This window comes from Dromiciops gliroides, chromosome 1, assembly GCF_019393635.1.
Source record: "Dromiciops gliroides isolate mDroGli1 chromosome 1, mDroGli1.pri, whole genome shotgun sequence".
Taxonomy (NCBI): domain Eukaryota; kingdom Metazoa; phylum Chordata; class Mammalia; order Microbiotheria; family Microbiotheriidae; genus Dromiciops; species Dromiciops gliroides.
Window position 1 is genome coordinate 759907925 of NC_057861.1, and position 14440 is coordinate 759922364.

At 52.4% G+C, this 14440-nt stretch overlaps 2 protein-coding genes across 3 annotated transcripts in view; both read left to right on the top strand.

Moving 5' to 3' along the window:
• Positions 1–2473: 2473 nt before the first annotated feature.
• LOC122753988 (collagen alpha-1(I) chain-like) lies at positions 2474–8835 on the top strand. The gene is made up of 2 exons (XM_044001922.1): positions 2474–2606; positions 7421–8835. Exons 1-2 carry the CDS (start codon positions 2474–2476, stop codon positions 8833–8835), a joined length of 1548 nt encoding a protein of 515 aa, XP_043857857.1.
• Positions 8836–8877: 42 nt separating this feature from the next.
• The window catches only part of HERPUD2 (HERPUD family member 2), a 36378-nt gene continuing 30815 nt past the window's right edge, over positions 8878–14440 (top strand). For both annotated transcript variants that reach the window (XM_043968649.1, XM_043968654.1), the window contains exon 1: positions 8878–9050. In XM_043968649.1, the coding sequence (XP_043824584.1) occupies positions 8898–9050 (153 nt within the window). In that variant the 5' untranslated portion in view covers positions 8878–8897. The remainder of the gene's footprint in view (positions 9051–14440) is intronic.

Consider the following 14440-nt stretch of genomic DNA (forward strand, 5'->3'; position numbering starts at 1 on the left):
ATTACCCATTCTGGTCTGCATTGGGAGAAAGAGGCTTCCTTCCCACCCGATGAAATCACAAGTCTCTCTGTCTCTGTCTCTGTCTCTCTCTCTCTCACACACACACACACACACACCACCTAGACAAGTATACTTGTGTACACACAACCATCCACATACACACAATTTAACTTCCACATGGGAAGAGCTCGTGTAGGGCGCCATCACCCCGTGTTGCACAGAGATGATCACTGGGGCCCTGAAGGGTTGAAGTCGCTTGTCCACAGTCATTCGGGCAGTGAATGGTAATGTCAGGACCTAGCCTGGGTTCTTCACCTGCACAGTCCATGGAAAGGCTGTAGACCTCAAGGGTCAGTAATTCTCACTGGCTAACTGCCCACAGGTCCTTCTTTTCTTTTCTTAAAAAAAAATTTTTTTTTTTAGGTCCTTCTTTTCAAGCCCAGGACTGAATGAATCTTGAAGGACATGTCAGCTCATAGACCACTTAGTAGAGAAGCAGGTGCTAAACCTGTCTTCTGTGTTCTCCAAGAGAAATTGGCTGCATGAAAAAGTCTTTTTCTTTATATGGCAGTGTGGGCAAACCTGGCGTTTATCTTTTGGCACAAAATTGAGAAAAGACAATTCTGATGGCTGAAGAATTAAAAAATTCTCCCTTTGACTCAGATAGTTGAGAGGTCAGAAGAAGAAAAGCCAGTCAAATAAAGGCATCGAGAAGTGAATTTCTGTGCAAACTCCACCCTGGGGAAACTCTAGGCCTTCTTGAGAAGATGACTGGCACGGTCAAACTACTCAGTCTGCTAAGTATGTGCAGAATAGAGGCCATTGCCACGGCCCAGCTGACAGATGGTGAGGGTCTTCACTAGAGTAGGGGCAGGGCACGAGGATGAAATGACAAGAAATGGAGCACAACCAGGAAAACGTGGTGCACAGAGACAGTGTGGTGAAGAACTGTGAAGGACATCACTATTTTCAGCAATCCGAGGATCCAAGACGATCCGGAAGGACTCCTGACTAAGCGCCATATCCACCACCAGAGAAAGACCTGCTGTTGATGGCACACAGACTGAAGCCTGCTCTTTTCCACTTTCTTTCATTTTTCTTTTATTCAAGTATTCCTGTACAAAATGACTCGTGTGGGCGTGGCTTACAGAATCATCCATGTGTAACCCACATCTGATTGCTTACTGCCTCAGGAGAGGGCGGGGAAAGAGCGCTAAACACTGGAACTCAAAACTATAAATAAAAGTGTTTCCTATTTTTTAGAAAGCAAACGAAATGGGGAGGCCTGGTGGGCATCCAAGGGAGCAGGGCTTGAAGCAGCGGCAAGCAGGAGATTCTTGGGGTTGAGGATGCTGGGGGTTTGTTTTGAGAGGTGGGCCACATGAACAGCTTCAAGTGCATGGGGCTTGGCTGGCAAAGGAGGGTTTGCAAGTGGCCTTGGTGAGCAAAGAATGGGTCCGCTCTTCCTGCTGAGCCCAGCTCCCTTCCCTGGGATTCATCACCACGAAGCCCCAGGCTTAGCAAGTGCTCCTCTCTTTGTGCTTGTTCACTGGTAACGAAGTGAGCCCTTGCCTTTGCATATGGTTTAAATGTGCATGTGACTGAATCCAAGCTCTCAGTCTGGGATTCACCCATCCCACATCCAGCTCTTAGCGCCCTTTCATCTCGCCAGGAATCCAAGTTTGTGTGTGTATGAGGTGGATCTCTGCTTTTAACACTCTCTCAACCTATGATGCCCATTTCATTTTTTTTATCATAAAAGTATTGGTTATTATTTGCCAGTTACATGTAGAGATAGTTTGCAACATTTGTTTTCATTAGATTTTTAGTTCCAATTTTTTTCCCTCCTTCCCTTCCTTCCTTCCTGGGTGAGAGTGACCCAGGACAAGCCTGCATAGGCGTATGGCAACCTGCAGGGCTGGAGGACACAGTACACATAGATGACATCACAGATCGCTTGGGCTACTGCAGTGTCAGGATTTCATTTTTAAAATGGAATTTTAATGAAATTTGGGGGCCTAGAACAGACTCTTCCAATCTATTCACTAGGGACTGATGCTCATCATGATGTCCCCTAGGTACAATAAGGGACTGAATAAAAGAAACTGGGTATTGTTTTCAGCATCCTGTTCTTACTAAGGCAGGGAAATACCTGAAGGCATTTTGGTTACCTTTTCTAAAATAAAAAGTGTTACTTGCTCCCAAGTGTCTGCTGCTGGAAAGCTGCTGTCCTGGTAGCTGGGGTGGCTGGGCTTTGGGGTCCCCTGGGAAGCCCTTGGTCTTCTCCCCCTTTCTCCTACACACTGGGAGAGGCCACAGGTAGTGGAGTGCTACGAGCTGAGTGGGTCAACTGGCTACTTCTGGGCTGGTGAAGCCCAAGCAAGGAGAAGGCCCCCACACCTACATCTCTGCCTAGTCCTATTGCTCAGTGGGGGCCTCTGCCAGAGGAGGGGGACTTGGGGTAGAGGGGACCATGCTGGCCTCCCCCATGCGCAGGTGCAGCTGCACACAGCTGTTTATTCTCCAGCAAGAGTGCCACGATGAGCCAGGTTCTGCCAGCAGGATGCTCTGGAAAGCCCGCTGCCCATTGGGCAAGGGCTCTTCCAGTGAGAGGGCTCCTTCCAAAACTGCTAGCTCGGCGCTAACACCTTAGGCCTCTGTGGGTGGAACACATGCTCCTGTTGAGGCTGGGACACCTCCAGCTGCAGGCCCTGCACCAACTGGTCGTGCCAGTCCTCGAGCGGGGCCCACAGGCCTGCTCATGGGCTAGGCCAGAAGCTTCTGCTCCAAGTTACTCCTCTGTAACTTCGTGGCTGGGTCGTTACTTTGTAGCTGTTGGCATCAGCCAAACAGCAGAGGGCAATTGGGACTTGGTGGCCGAACCCTCCAAGACTCCCAACCAAGGCCCCCAGGAAGCGGGGAGGCCCTGGCCCAGCCTTTGGAAAAACTGAGACACCCCTCCCATCTCCTGATGACCCAGACTTAGCAGAGGGGCACCATCTGATGGAGAAGTGATCAATGCTGGGGCTTGTTTTGTTGGCCTGCATATTTGGGACAAGGGTTTTGGTTTTTTAACAAGGGGAGGGGGAAGGAAGAGAATGTCTATTTTTGGTTTTTGTTTTTGTGAGGCAATTGGGGTTAAGTGACTTGCCTAGGGTCACACAGCTAGTAAGTGGAGAGTGTCTGAGGCCAGATTTGAACTCAGGTCCTTCTGAATCCAGGGCTGGTGCTCTATCCACTGCGCCACCTAGCTGCCCCCGAGAAAGTCTATTTTTGAAGAAAACCAAACTTCAATTTAAATGTAAAAAACAAAGGAACACAGAGAGTTTCTCAATATGCTCTTCCCTCACTCCCTCCCAACAAAGAAAAGCAAGTAATTGAAAACTATACCCAAGACTGCTGTCAAGAGGCAATCCCAAAGTCACAAACCTCACACACGAGGGTAAAGAGTTCACAGTCCATACGGAAGTTGGCGTATTTATGAAATGGCATAAAGAAGAGAAGAAACTAAACAGGAGTGGCAGGGGAGGAGAAATCCCGAATAACTCTGATGGCCAGAGGAATTCTTTTGGGAAGATGTGAGGGGGGCCCAGGTGCACAAGCAATTTCCCAGTCTATGTAGACTGTCTTCACTTCCAAAGACACACAGGGAGTTTGGCTTGGGGTGCAAACAACAAATTGTCCACTGCGGGGCTTCATTCTTGATATGACTCAGGGTCTCTTGCATCCTCTGGGTCCAGTGTTTCTGGAAAATATGGCAACTCCAAAAAGACACATTCCGGGGACCCTTAACATTCCTCACCACTCCCTGGGGCGGTGTCCCCTTATACTACTTATCTTTATACTTGGTTGGCTCTTTAGAAAACAAAACGACGGAGTTTCCCGGGCTAAAACTGCTGTTATAGGGCCAGAATCAATGAAGAGGCTGGATGGAGTACTCCCTAGCTAAACTGGCCATGGGTCATTCCACAGTGCATGTGGTCAAAGTCTTGTTATTTTGTAGTAGGGATGGATTTGGGGCAGCTGGGTGGTGCAGTGGATGGAGCCCCGGCCCTAGAGTCAGGAGTACCTGAGTTCAAATCCGGCCTCAGACACTTGGCACTTCCTGGCTGTGTGACCCTGGGCAAATCACTTAACCCCAATTGCCTCACTAATTAAAAAAAAAAGTAGGGATGGATTTAATTGATCAAATTGATTGTGAGGTGTCCCAAAGAATTACAAGACTCAGTGACTCAGTTTCCCAAGTTTTATTGAAAGACTGATGACCACAGGGAGAGCACCAGGGAGGTGTCTCGATTTGGGAGATGGAAATGGTTATATTTATAGTGAGAAAAAGTAGGTTATCTCCTCCTTAAGGAGGTACATGGGAGGTCATATCCTAATTTGGATTTCCTGGGGTCCTAAGACAACCCTGAGGTGGGTACCTTTTTCCTTGGAGTTGTGTTTTTGGGGTTTACATGTCATAAGGTGAACCACAGGACACCTTTGGCCCTTTCTGTGCATGTTCCTAACGACGTGCTTAAGCTTGTCAGACCCAGAGGGTCTCTGGGTTTGTGACATCTCTCTACTTAAGATCTGGTTTCTAGGTGTCCTGTCATCTAGGAATATTAATGGCTATTAATGACTCATGGTCTCTGGTTACTGTCTAAGCTTCTATTGATAGGGATGAACCTTCTTGGTTACTGTAAGAACACAAACCTTAGTTTCTCTGTTAACCCTTTGGGGTACCATTGATAACTCAAGCCTTAGGTTGTCGTTAACCCTTTTTAGCCTCCTCCATCAATTTCTCCCTTTCTACTTGGGCAGAACCTAAACCCAGCCCCTTCTCTTCACTCCTGAATCAAGGCACTGTCCCAGTTTAAGCCTTTGGTCCAGCACCTCTTCCTCTTTCTCTTCCACCCAGTTCTTTTCCTCTCCCCAGCTCCCTCCCTAAGTTGGTGTGTATTTATTCTGTCTCTGCTTTATGTACCCACTGTCTGTCCAGATAGAGTGTGAGCTCCTTGAAGGCAGGGCCTGCTTCACTTTTGTCTGACCAAGTGAGGGATAAAAAATTCAACTCTGACCTCCCAAGAGCTGGGTCTGTCTTTATGAAGTCCTCAGCATCTGGCCCAATACTGTCCATACAGCAAGTGCTTAATGTTTGGTGACCAAATCGAAAGCATCATCTAGTGAGCCAGGAAACACTTAGGGTTGACCTGCTTATTGATACAGAATGCTATGTTGAACAAACAAGTCAGGAGCAAAGAAAATTTGCAGACAGACTAGAACCATGGGCTGAAAGGAATAAGCATCATCAGATCCTAGAGCTGCAAAGCATCTCAGAAGCCAGCTGGCTCCACCCCTTATTTGACAGAAGAGGGAACTGAGGCTCAGAACTGTGAAGTAACAGTATCCCTGAGATTTGAACCCAGGGCCAACCAGCCTCCCAATCCCACCTTTCTTTTATGCGCTGTGAATCCCAAGCCCACTCCTCTTCACAGGCTTCTCACAGCTGTCAAAGTGACATTCCTAAAGCTACTGAGTCTAGGATCAAGTATTAACTCCTTTGTTTGGAAAGATCACAGACTAACTTTAAATGCTCCTCCCTCCCTGAGCCTTAAGTTATCTCATCTGTAAAATGAAGGGGTCAGACTCCATGACCTCTGAGGGCTCGTCCAGCTCTAGAACTAAGACCCCAGCATCCTACCTTTCCAACCTTTTTCTAGATTAGCCTCCCTTTCCCCTGACTTATGGCCCTGCCAAACTGGCCTTGACTTCCTCACTCACAATATGACATCTCTTGTGTCTCTTACTTTGCCTGGAATGCAATTGTTCCTCACCACCCCCTCTTTGAGCCCTTTATTTCCTCAAGACTCAATTCAAGCACTACCTACATAAAGCCTTTCCTGTTCCCCATTAACCGGCTCCCTTTCTTTCTCATCTCTGCCTCTAAACAGGTCCTTTCAGTACATTTATTTGAGGGGCAGTTTATTACTCAGAATAGTGTTTCTCTTCCAGCATTTTCATCTAAGGGGCCATGTTTCTTCTAAAATGGATTTTTTATCAGTTATCTATAAAAAATATTATTTTTCTGTCCCTCTCCATAACCAAAACATCCATACTACATATGAAAAGGGACAGTAGCCCTTCCCATCAGTAAGTCCATTTTCTTTTTTTTTTTTTTCTTTTTTTTTGTTTTTGTTTTTGTTGTTTTTCAGGCAATGGGGGTTAAGTGACTTGCCCAGGGTCACACAGCTAGTAAGTGTCAAGTGTCTGAGGCCGGATTTGAACTCAGGTACTCCTGAATCCAGGGCCGGTGCTTTATCCACTGCGCCACCTAGCCGCCCCCCCGTAAGTCCATTTTCTAAAAGCTAATGGTGTCTGACTGTCATTATTAATGGGGAGTCCGCCCATGAGGGCTTCTGAACAAGAGTATTAGAAAACTCAGTCCTTTATGGTCCCCTTTTGGAGACTGCAAAATGCCAGTGCAAGGGCAGTTTCAGGGAATGACTCTGGAAGGAGCTGCTACATAGGTAAAGCGATTTTCAGACCTTAACGTGTTATATAAAAATTGGCTAATGAAAGGATCGGCCATCTTCAAGACTAAGAGCAGCTCCTAAACCTTAGCCATTGCTGAGTTTACACATTTACTCTAATCAGGGGGACCCCTCTTGAGTAGCCTACTCTGAAATCTCTCAAAGCCACCAGTGCTCCTGGATGCCATTGGCAAAGGACAACTTGCACCCATACTCCTGGGGTTGTAACTAAGGATTCTTGGTTAACTGCTTACCCAGCATCCTTTGGAGCCAGAAAAGGGGGATTGAGGGCAGCTAGGTGGTGCCACAGTGGATAGAATGCCAGGCCCGGAGTCAGGAAGACTCGTTTTCCTAAGTTCAAATCTGGCTTCAGATGCTTACTAGCTGTGTGACCCTGGGCAAATCACTTGACCTTGTTTGCCTCAGTTTCCTCATCTGTAAAAATGAGCTGGAGAAGGGGCAGCTAGGTGGCGCAGTGGATAGAGCACCGGCCCTGGAGTCAGGAGGACCTGAGTTCAAATCCGGCCTCAGACACTTAACACCTAGTAGCTGTGTGACCCTGGGCAAGTCACTTAACCCCAATTGCCTCACTAAAAAAAAAAAATAAAAAAAAAATGAGCTGGAGAAGGAAATGGCTCAGAAGACCCCAAATGGGGTTATGAAGAGTCAGACACAATTGAAAACAACTCAAGAGCGCTCACTCACTCAAACGAAACACGGCTGTAAAATGAAATGACATTCCAGAAGGGAAACTATGAACATTCAACTCCCCGGCCGCGCACCGTGATGCCCTTGGCATCAGGTCCCCCGTCACCGGGGCAGGTCCGTCTGACCCGCACGGGCGTCCCCGGTGCTCAGTAAGTGGCCGCTGACGTCATGGCCCCCTCCCCCTTCATCCACGTCAGGGCCGGCCCAGCACTGGCCGGGGGAGGCCTCTCCGCAAGCCCGGCACGAGGCCCACCGCCCTCCGGCTCTGGCCGGGGTCCGGGCCACAGAGCGCAAAGGACCGCCGGGACAGCGGCAGAGCCGCGCTGGGGGGTCGCGGAGAAGGCAAAGGGGCCTGCCTGTGAGGGCGGGGCTTCCCGGGCCTCCCACTCCCACCTCTGGGAGGCGCCCTCGGCCCCGGCTCTGCTGGCATCCCCCTGGCGACGGCGAGCTCGCTCCTTCCCGAGGCTGCCCGTTCCACCTGGGGAGGAAAATCTCCGCCCACTCTTCCCCCCCCCCCCCCCCGTCCCTCCCCTCCCAAGAGTTGCCCCGGCCGAGCCTCCGTTTCCCCGCCCATAAGGTGGGGCAGGACCCCGCCTCCACTCCCTGGGATCCTCATGGCCGTGACGCACTTCCGCTCCCCAAGGCACAACAACGCCCCGGGCTAGCCCGAGCGGGTTCCCGAAAAGCCAAGGGCGGGAGCACGCTCGTCAGTCACTTTTCCAATGCCCCGCCCTCTCCTCATTGCGCAGGCGCAACACCATGCAGCCCCGCCCCGGCTACTTGGCACCGCCCCGCTCCCTCCCTCCCTCGAGAGCACCGGGCGGGGCCGGGCTGCAGCGGTGGAGGCGGAGCCGGGGAGAGGGGGCCGCCTAGCCGGCGTCTTCCGCGAGGAGGAGGAGGAGGAGGAGGAGGAGGAGGAGGCCCAGGCCCCCGGGGGCGAGTCGCCCTCGCTGCCTCCCTCCTCTGCGGGCCGCCTCGGGGGCGGTGCCTGCTGGCTGTGACCGAGGCCGCGGGCAACTTCCCGGGTGTAGGCTGCTCACCTGCCGACGGCCGCCCTGACGGGCGCCGCCGCCGCCGCTTGGCCCGGCCGGGCTTCCGTCCCCGCGGACCCGGCCTCGTTCTGACGCCGCCGCGGCCTCTTGGCCCGGCCGGGCTTCCGTCCCCGCGGACCCGGCCTCGTTCTGACTTCGCCGCCGCCGCTTGGCCCGGCCGGGCTTCCGTCCCCGTGTCCCTGCTCGGACTACCCGGAGAAACGAGGACTGGAGAGAGGCCGGCGCGCCCCGCCCCGCTCCGCCTGAGCCCAGCCCAGCCCTGCAGGCCCGGCCCGGCCCGGCCCCCGCGTCGTCGGTGGTCGCCTTGTTGCGTGGCCGGCGGGGGCGAGGGCCGGGCCGGGGCCCGGGGCCGCTTTCCTCTCCCACCCTCATCCTTCCCTCTCGGTCTCTCCCCACCCCCCCCTCCAGCCCCAGGCCGCGGCGCGCGCCGGAGCCGGAGCCGGGGCCGGGGCCGGAGGCCGGGCCGGAGCTGGCGGGGACTGCCCCACTCCGCCCCCGCGGCCCCGCCCGCCCATGGCCCGCCGCTGCCGCGCGTCGTCGGCCCATGGATTTGTGACTGAGCCGGACTCGGAATAATCCTCGCCCGCCGCGCCCGGCCCGGCCCCCGCCCCCGGCCGCCGCCATGGAGGGCCCGAGCGGGTCCGAGACCCCGCCCGTGACCCTGATCATTAAGACGCCCAACCAGCGCTACAGCGACCAGACCATCTGCTGCCCCGCCGAGTGGACCGTGGGCCGCCTCAAGGCGCATCTGGCCGACGCCTACCCCGGCAAGCCCGTGAGTCGTGGCGGGGGGACCCCCTTTGGAACGATCGAGGCCCGGGGAGCGCGCGCCGGGCCGGCCGGGCAGTCCGCCGAGGGCTCTCGGACCCTCCTCCTGGGAGGGAGCCACTGGGGAGGAGCTCGGGGGGCGCCCGCGACCGGCCGGGAGGGTCGGGCCGGCGCCCCGTGTTTGGCCGCCCCCGGACGGACCGCCCCTCTCTCGGGTGGGTTCTCGTGCCCGCCTGTGGGGGGGGAGGGGCGGTCCGAACCGGGCGGCCCAGGACCCGGTGTGTTTGGAAATGCTTTTTCATAGAATTTCTCTCCCAACGCTCCCGTGTCATTCCGTGCGTCTGAAAAGATGGTCCTCAAGGGCCCGTGGGCAGCTGAAGGAGCTTCCCGGCCCCCGGGCTCCTAGGGAGTGTCTGGGGCCGAATCTGAATTCAGCGCCTCTCGACTCCAGGGCAGCCTCCAAATGCCACGAACGTTTTCTTGTCCTGCTTCTCCTGGGTTCCGTTTGAATTTTCTTCTGTTCGCTTCTGTGTTTCGCCCCTTTTCCTTCTCTGCTTTAAAGAAGCTGAAAAGAATGGTGCTGTTGCCATCTCCCTCCCCAGTCTTCAGGGACCGGGAAAGAGAGCAGGGAAGAATGAATCCTGGGCCCCCTGAAGCGTGAGCCGCAGCGGGGTCGTCCTTGTACAGATGCTAGTGATTCTGCCTCTGCCCGTGCAGCTCTTCCCAGGTTTCTCTGATCATTTCTTAAGGCTCACTTATACTCCCTTACGTTCGTGTGCCCCGTGATTGAATCATCCCCCACTGGATAGGCTTCCCCTTCCTTTCCAGTTCTTTCCCACAACAAATAAAGCAGCTACACACGTTTTTGTACGAAAATAAATGAGCTCTTCCCCTCTCCTTCACGAATCTCTTTGGAGTATCAGCGGACCTAGTCGTGGTCGTTGTTTGACCTTTGTTCTTGAAGAGGACTGTTGGGATGTCATGACTGAAGTGAGGCAGGGCTGTGCATGGTCACCAGCCTCACTCTCTTTTCCAGAGCCATATGGGTCTTGGGGCAAGATAGACAGCAGGATGACTGGAGATGACCCCAGATGTTTGAGGCAGTTGGGGTTAAGTGACTTGCCCAGGGTCACACAGCTAGTGTCAAGTGTCTGAGGTTGGATTTGAACTCCAGTCCTCCTGAAGACAGGGGCTGGTGCTTTATCCACTGCACCACCTAGCTGCTGCGCCTCCTCCCCCCCCCCCCCATCGTGGCTTTCTTCAGGCACTAGTGGTGAACCCACCACCTGGCATCCTCAGGCCTTTTGTTTCTTACTGAAGACTTTCCGAGCCTTTCAGTTCAACAGCATTTCCGTAAAGCACCTCCTCTGTGTCCCTCATGATTTCTTCCTCCCCCACCCCCCCTCCTTCTCTAGGGTCTTGTATTTGAAAGTCAAATTTTCTATTCAGTTCGGGTCTTTTCATCACAAATGCCTAGAAGTTCTCTTTTTCATTGAAGTCCCATTTTTCTCCTGAAAGATTACACCCAGTTTTGCTGGGTAGGTGATTTTAGGTTGTAGTCCCAGTTCCTTTGCCCTCTGGTCCTTTAATGTAGAAGCTGCTAGATCTTGTGTTATCCTGACTGTGGCTCCATGGTACTTGAATTGTTTCTTTCTGGCAGCTTGCATTATTTTCTCCTTGACCCAGGAGTTCTGGGATTTGGCTACAGTGTTCCTGGGAGTTTTCCTTTGGGGATCTCTTTAGCACTTCCTCCGTGCCAGGCACCAGGCCCGTCCCCAGTGATCCAAAGCCAAAAGTGGAACTGGCCTGGCCTGGGAGGAGCTCTAGTCTAATAGGGGAAACAGCCCATCCATGTGAGGTCAGTCCTGAGGCTTATATCTTATTAGATATGTGACCCTGTGTCAGTCCTTTAACAGACTCTTAGCCTCAGTTTTCTTATCTGTAAAGTGGGGACCATAGATACCTACTTAATAGGGTTGTCAGGATGTATAAACCACTTGGCAAGCTTTAAAGGTTCTAGATAAGTGCTAGCTGCTCCCACTTGGTCATTCATTTGCTTCAGTCATGCGTGACTCTTCATGACCTCAGGTTTGCCATCTTCAGCTCATTTGGCAGATGAAGAAACTGAGGCAAACAGGGTGAAGTGACTTCCCCAGGGTCACTCGTAAGTGTCTGGCCAGATTTGAACTCCGGAAGATGAGTCTTCCTGACACCAGGCCTGGTGCTCTGTGTACTGTGGTGCCCCCCAGCTGCCCACCCTCGTTATTATTAGTGCTTAAATTGAGCATCTGTGGTGCGGATGTGCAGAGGGACCACCCTCCAGTCAGCGGAGGTGGCTGCTGAGTGTGAAGGCCAGCGTGGCCGGCCTGGCACTCTAGGGGTTACCTAGTTTCTCCTCACAATGGCTGCGGAAGTAGGGGCCGTTAAGACCCCTGTTTGATGACTCGAGAAACTGACACAGACAGGGTCACCCAGCCAGTGAGTGTCGAGGGCTGATTTTGCACTCAGCTCTTCCTGACTCCAGGCCTGGCTGCCGAGAGGTCAGTCCTGAATTCCCGGTTTTCCTCTTGACCTCACCCATTGCCCTCTGGGGGGGGGGGACACATGACCATTCATGCCCTGGCTTCCTTTCCCTTCCCAATCTTGAGCCTGTCCCTAGCAGGTTTGTTCCCCCCTCCCACCACTCTGCTTCTCTGAGCCTACTCTTCTTTGGTGATGGAGGACGGGATAGTTAGCCCACTCCTTTTGGGTTTGTTCATTTCACCTAGGCAGCGCTCCCTGCCCCAGACAAGGGCATCCTGTGAGTCCTCCCTATAGAGGCTGTTTCACATTTTCTCCCAAGCTTCTCTCAACATCGGCCCCTGCCCTCACCCCAGAGGACCTCTACTCATACTGCCTGAGCTCCTCCCCTCCTTAGTCTTTTGTTCAGCCTCTTCACCAGGTGCACTTCATTCTCTCCTTCTTCCCAGGCTCTAATACCTGGCTGGATAAGAGGGAGGGGTCCAGGGGGCTGAAGGGATCTGGGACAAAGAGGGAGAGGAGTCAGGAGTGTGGGTGGCGGTACAACCACAGCACCCTCTCTGGTCTTTGATCTCCCGGCTGCAGGTCCTGCATGTTGGGAAATCCTCACTTAATGGGGCTGTTGCCCCAAATTCTGCCCTCTTCTCTTCTTCCCTTTTGGGGCCAAATGCCTCGGAAAGCTGTCTGTGCTTTTGGCCTCCATTTCCTGTCACCTCTGACCTTATTGCTGCTCTCTCTAAAGTGTCCACAGATCTCCAGAGTCCTTATCCTCCTTAGTCTTTCCACTGTGTGTCATAATATCGACCCGGAGCTCTCTGCTGTCTTTCACCGTGCACATCCCCAAAGGCTCTGCCCTGGGCCTCTTTCCTCTTTCTGTGCTGTCTCCGTGGCCATGATCATTGGTCATTGCTGTGCACATGACTCCCCAGATCTGTACAGCCAGTTGTAGCCTCTGACTTGAGCTCAGTCTCCCCGGCTCCCCATTGGGCATTTGGAACTAGTTGTCTTCCAGGTGTCTCCAACTCATTATACCCCAAATGGAGCTCATTCTTCTCCTCAAACCCCCACCCCTCTTTCTTAACTTCTCTTTCCTTTGAATACACAGTCATTCTTAGAGTCACCCAGGTTTGTAACTGGGCCTTCTTCCAGGGGCTTCAGAGAAGTGTCCCCCCACCCCCTTCCCCGCCCCCATGAGGACAGCAGCAGAAGTGCATGTTTGAGGCAGCCTGAAAGGGGAACTCAGGTATACTGTTCTTGAAGCCCACCTTTCGGTCTAGAGAAGGGGAGACTTGAATTACCTTGTGGTGCCATTGGGGTATCCAGCCTCTTGGCAGAAAAGGAGACTTTGTGAGCAGTGTCCACTTGGGAGTTGCCTTGTGGTTGGCTGCCACTCCAGACCTAGAGACAGATCATTTCCTGCTATGTCCTATTTCTTCAAGACAAAAAAGCAAGGTTTCCCCGAGGTCCCAGCAAACTGAGTTACTCAGATGGGACAGGTCCAGTGAGAAGGGCACAGGCCTATTCACCCAGCTCCAAAGCTCACTGGTCATCTGAACCTCAGGCTGCTAAGGAAGCCTGTTGGGGACACTGGGAGACTCACCTTCAGGGGAGCTTCCCACCTTCTGGAGCACTTGATATTTCTGTTTTTGTGTGTAGGTAGAATTCTTTGAGGCATTTTCTGTAAGGGGTCAGTGAAATAAAGCTTGTGTCATTCTGAATAACCTTTGTTGTTCGGTTGTTTCAGGAGTGACCGACTCTCTGTGACCCCATTTGGGGTTTTCTCTGCAAAGATACTGGAGTGGTTTGCCTTTCCTTTTCCAGCTCATTTTATAGCTGAGGAAACAGGCAAACAGGGTGAAGTGACTTGCCCAGGGTCACAGAATGTCTGCGGCTAGATTTGAACTCAGGTCTTCCTGACTTTAGGTCTGGTGCTCTATCCATATACCATGTAGCTGACCACTGAATAACCGTATTGTGTGTTGGATGCTATTGTAGGATTGGGGGGCTCTACTACTACCCACACTTTTGGAAAGCCCCAAGCATGAGCTCTTCCTAAGTTTAGTTTTGGAGCGATTTCATAGGAGCTTTTCCTGCAGGGAAAAGGGAGAACCAGAGAGGAAACCTGACCTTTTCTGGCATGAGCGTAATCTGAGTAATTTCATTCCGCTTCAGGGCCGGGAGAGGGGGCTCAGCACGCCCTTTTCCCTCTTTTCTTTTCCTTTCTTTCTTTCTTTCTTTCTTTCTTTCTTTCTTTCTTTCTTTCTTTCTTTCTTTCTTTCCTTCTTTCTTTCTTTCCTTCTTTCCTTCTTTCCTTCTTTCCTTCTTTCCTTCTTTCCTCCTTTCCTCCTTTCCTCCTTTCCTCCTTTCCTCCTTTCCTCCTTTCCTCCTTTCCTCCTTTCCTCCTTTCCTCCTTTCCTCCTTTCCTTCTTTCTTTCTTTCTTTCTTTCTTTCTTTCTTTCTTTCTTTCTTTCTTTCTTTCTTTCTTTCTTTCTTTCTTTCTTTCTTTCTTTCTTTCTGTGAGGCAATTGGGGTTAAGTGACTTGTCCAGGGTCACACAGCTAGTAACTGTCAATTATCTGAGGCTGGATTTGAACTCAGGTCCTCCTGAATCCAGGGCCCGTGTTCTATCTACTGCACCACCTAGCTGCCCCTTCCCTTTCTTCTAAGAGAAAGAACAAGATGCACCCTGAGCATGGTGTGCAGAACAAAAAAGATGCCCTACATGCTGCTCTGTGCACTGGATCTGGCCCAGCGCTGGTTTCCATCTTTTCCGTCAGCACCAGCTGGTAGCATCTAAATGCAGGGATCCCATCGGCAGGGCTCTGTCATTGGAACATGCAGATCTGTATCACTTTCTTCTGTTCGTCCTCCAGTTTC

Excerpts from the sequence above, each read along its gene's own strand:
- LOC122753988 (XM_044001922.1), top strand. The coding sequence starts at position 2,474 with ATGCTGGCCTCCCCCATGCGCAGGTGCAGCTGCACACAGCTGTTTATT. Across the intron at positions 2,607-7,420 it reads ATTGGGCAAGGGCTCTTCCA|GGCCGGCCCAGCACTGGCCG; the intron begins GTGAGAGGGCTC and ends CATCCACGTCAG.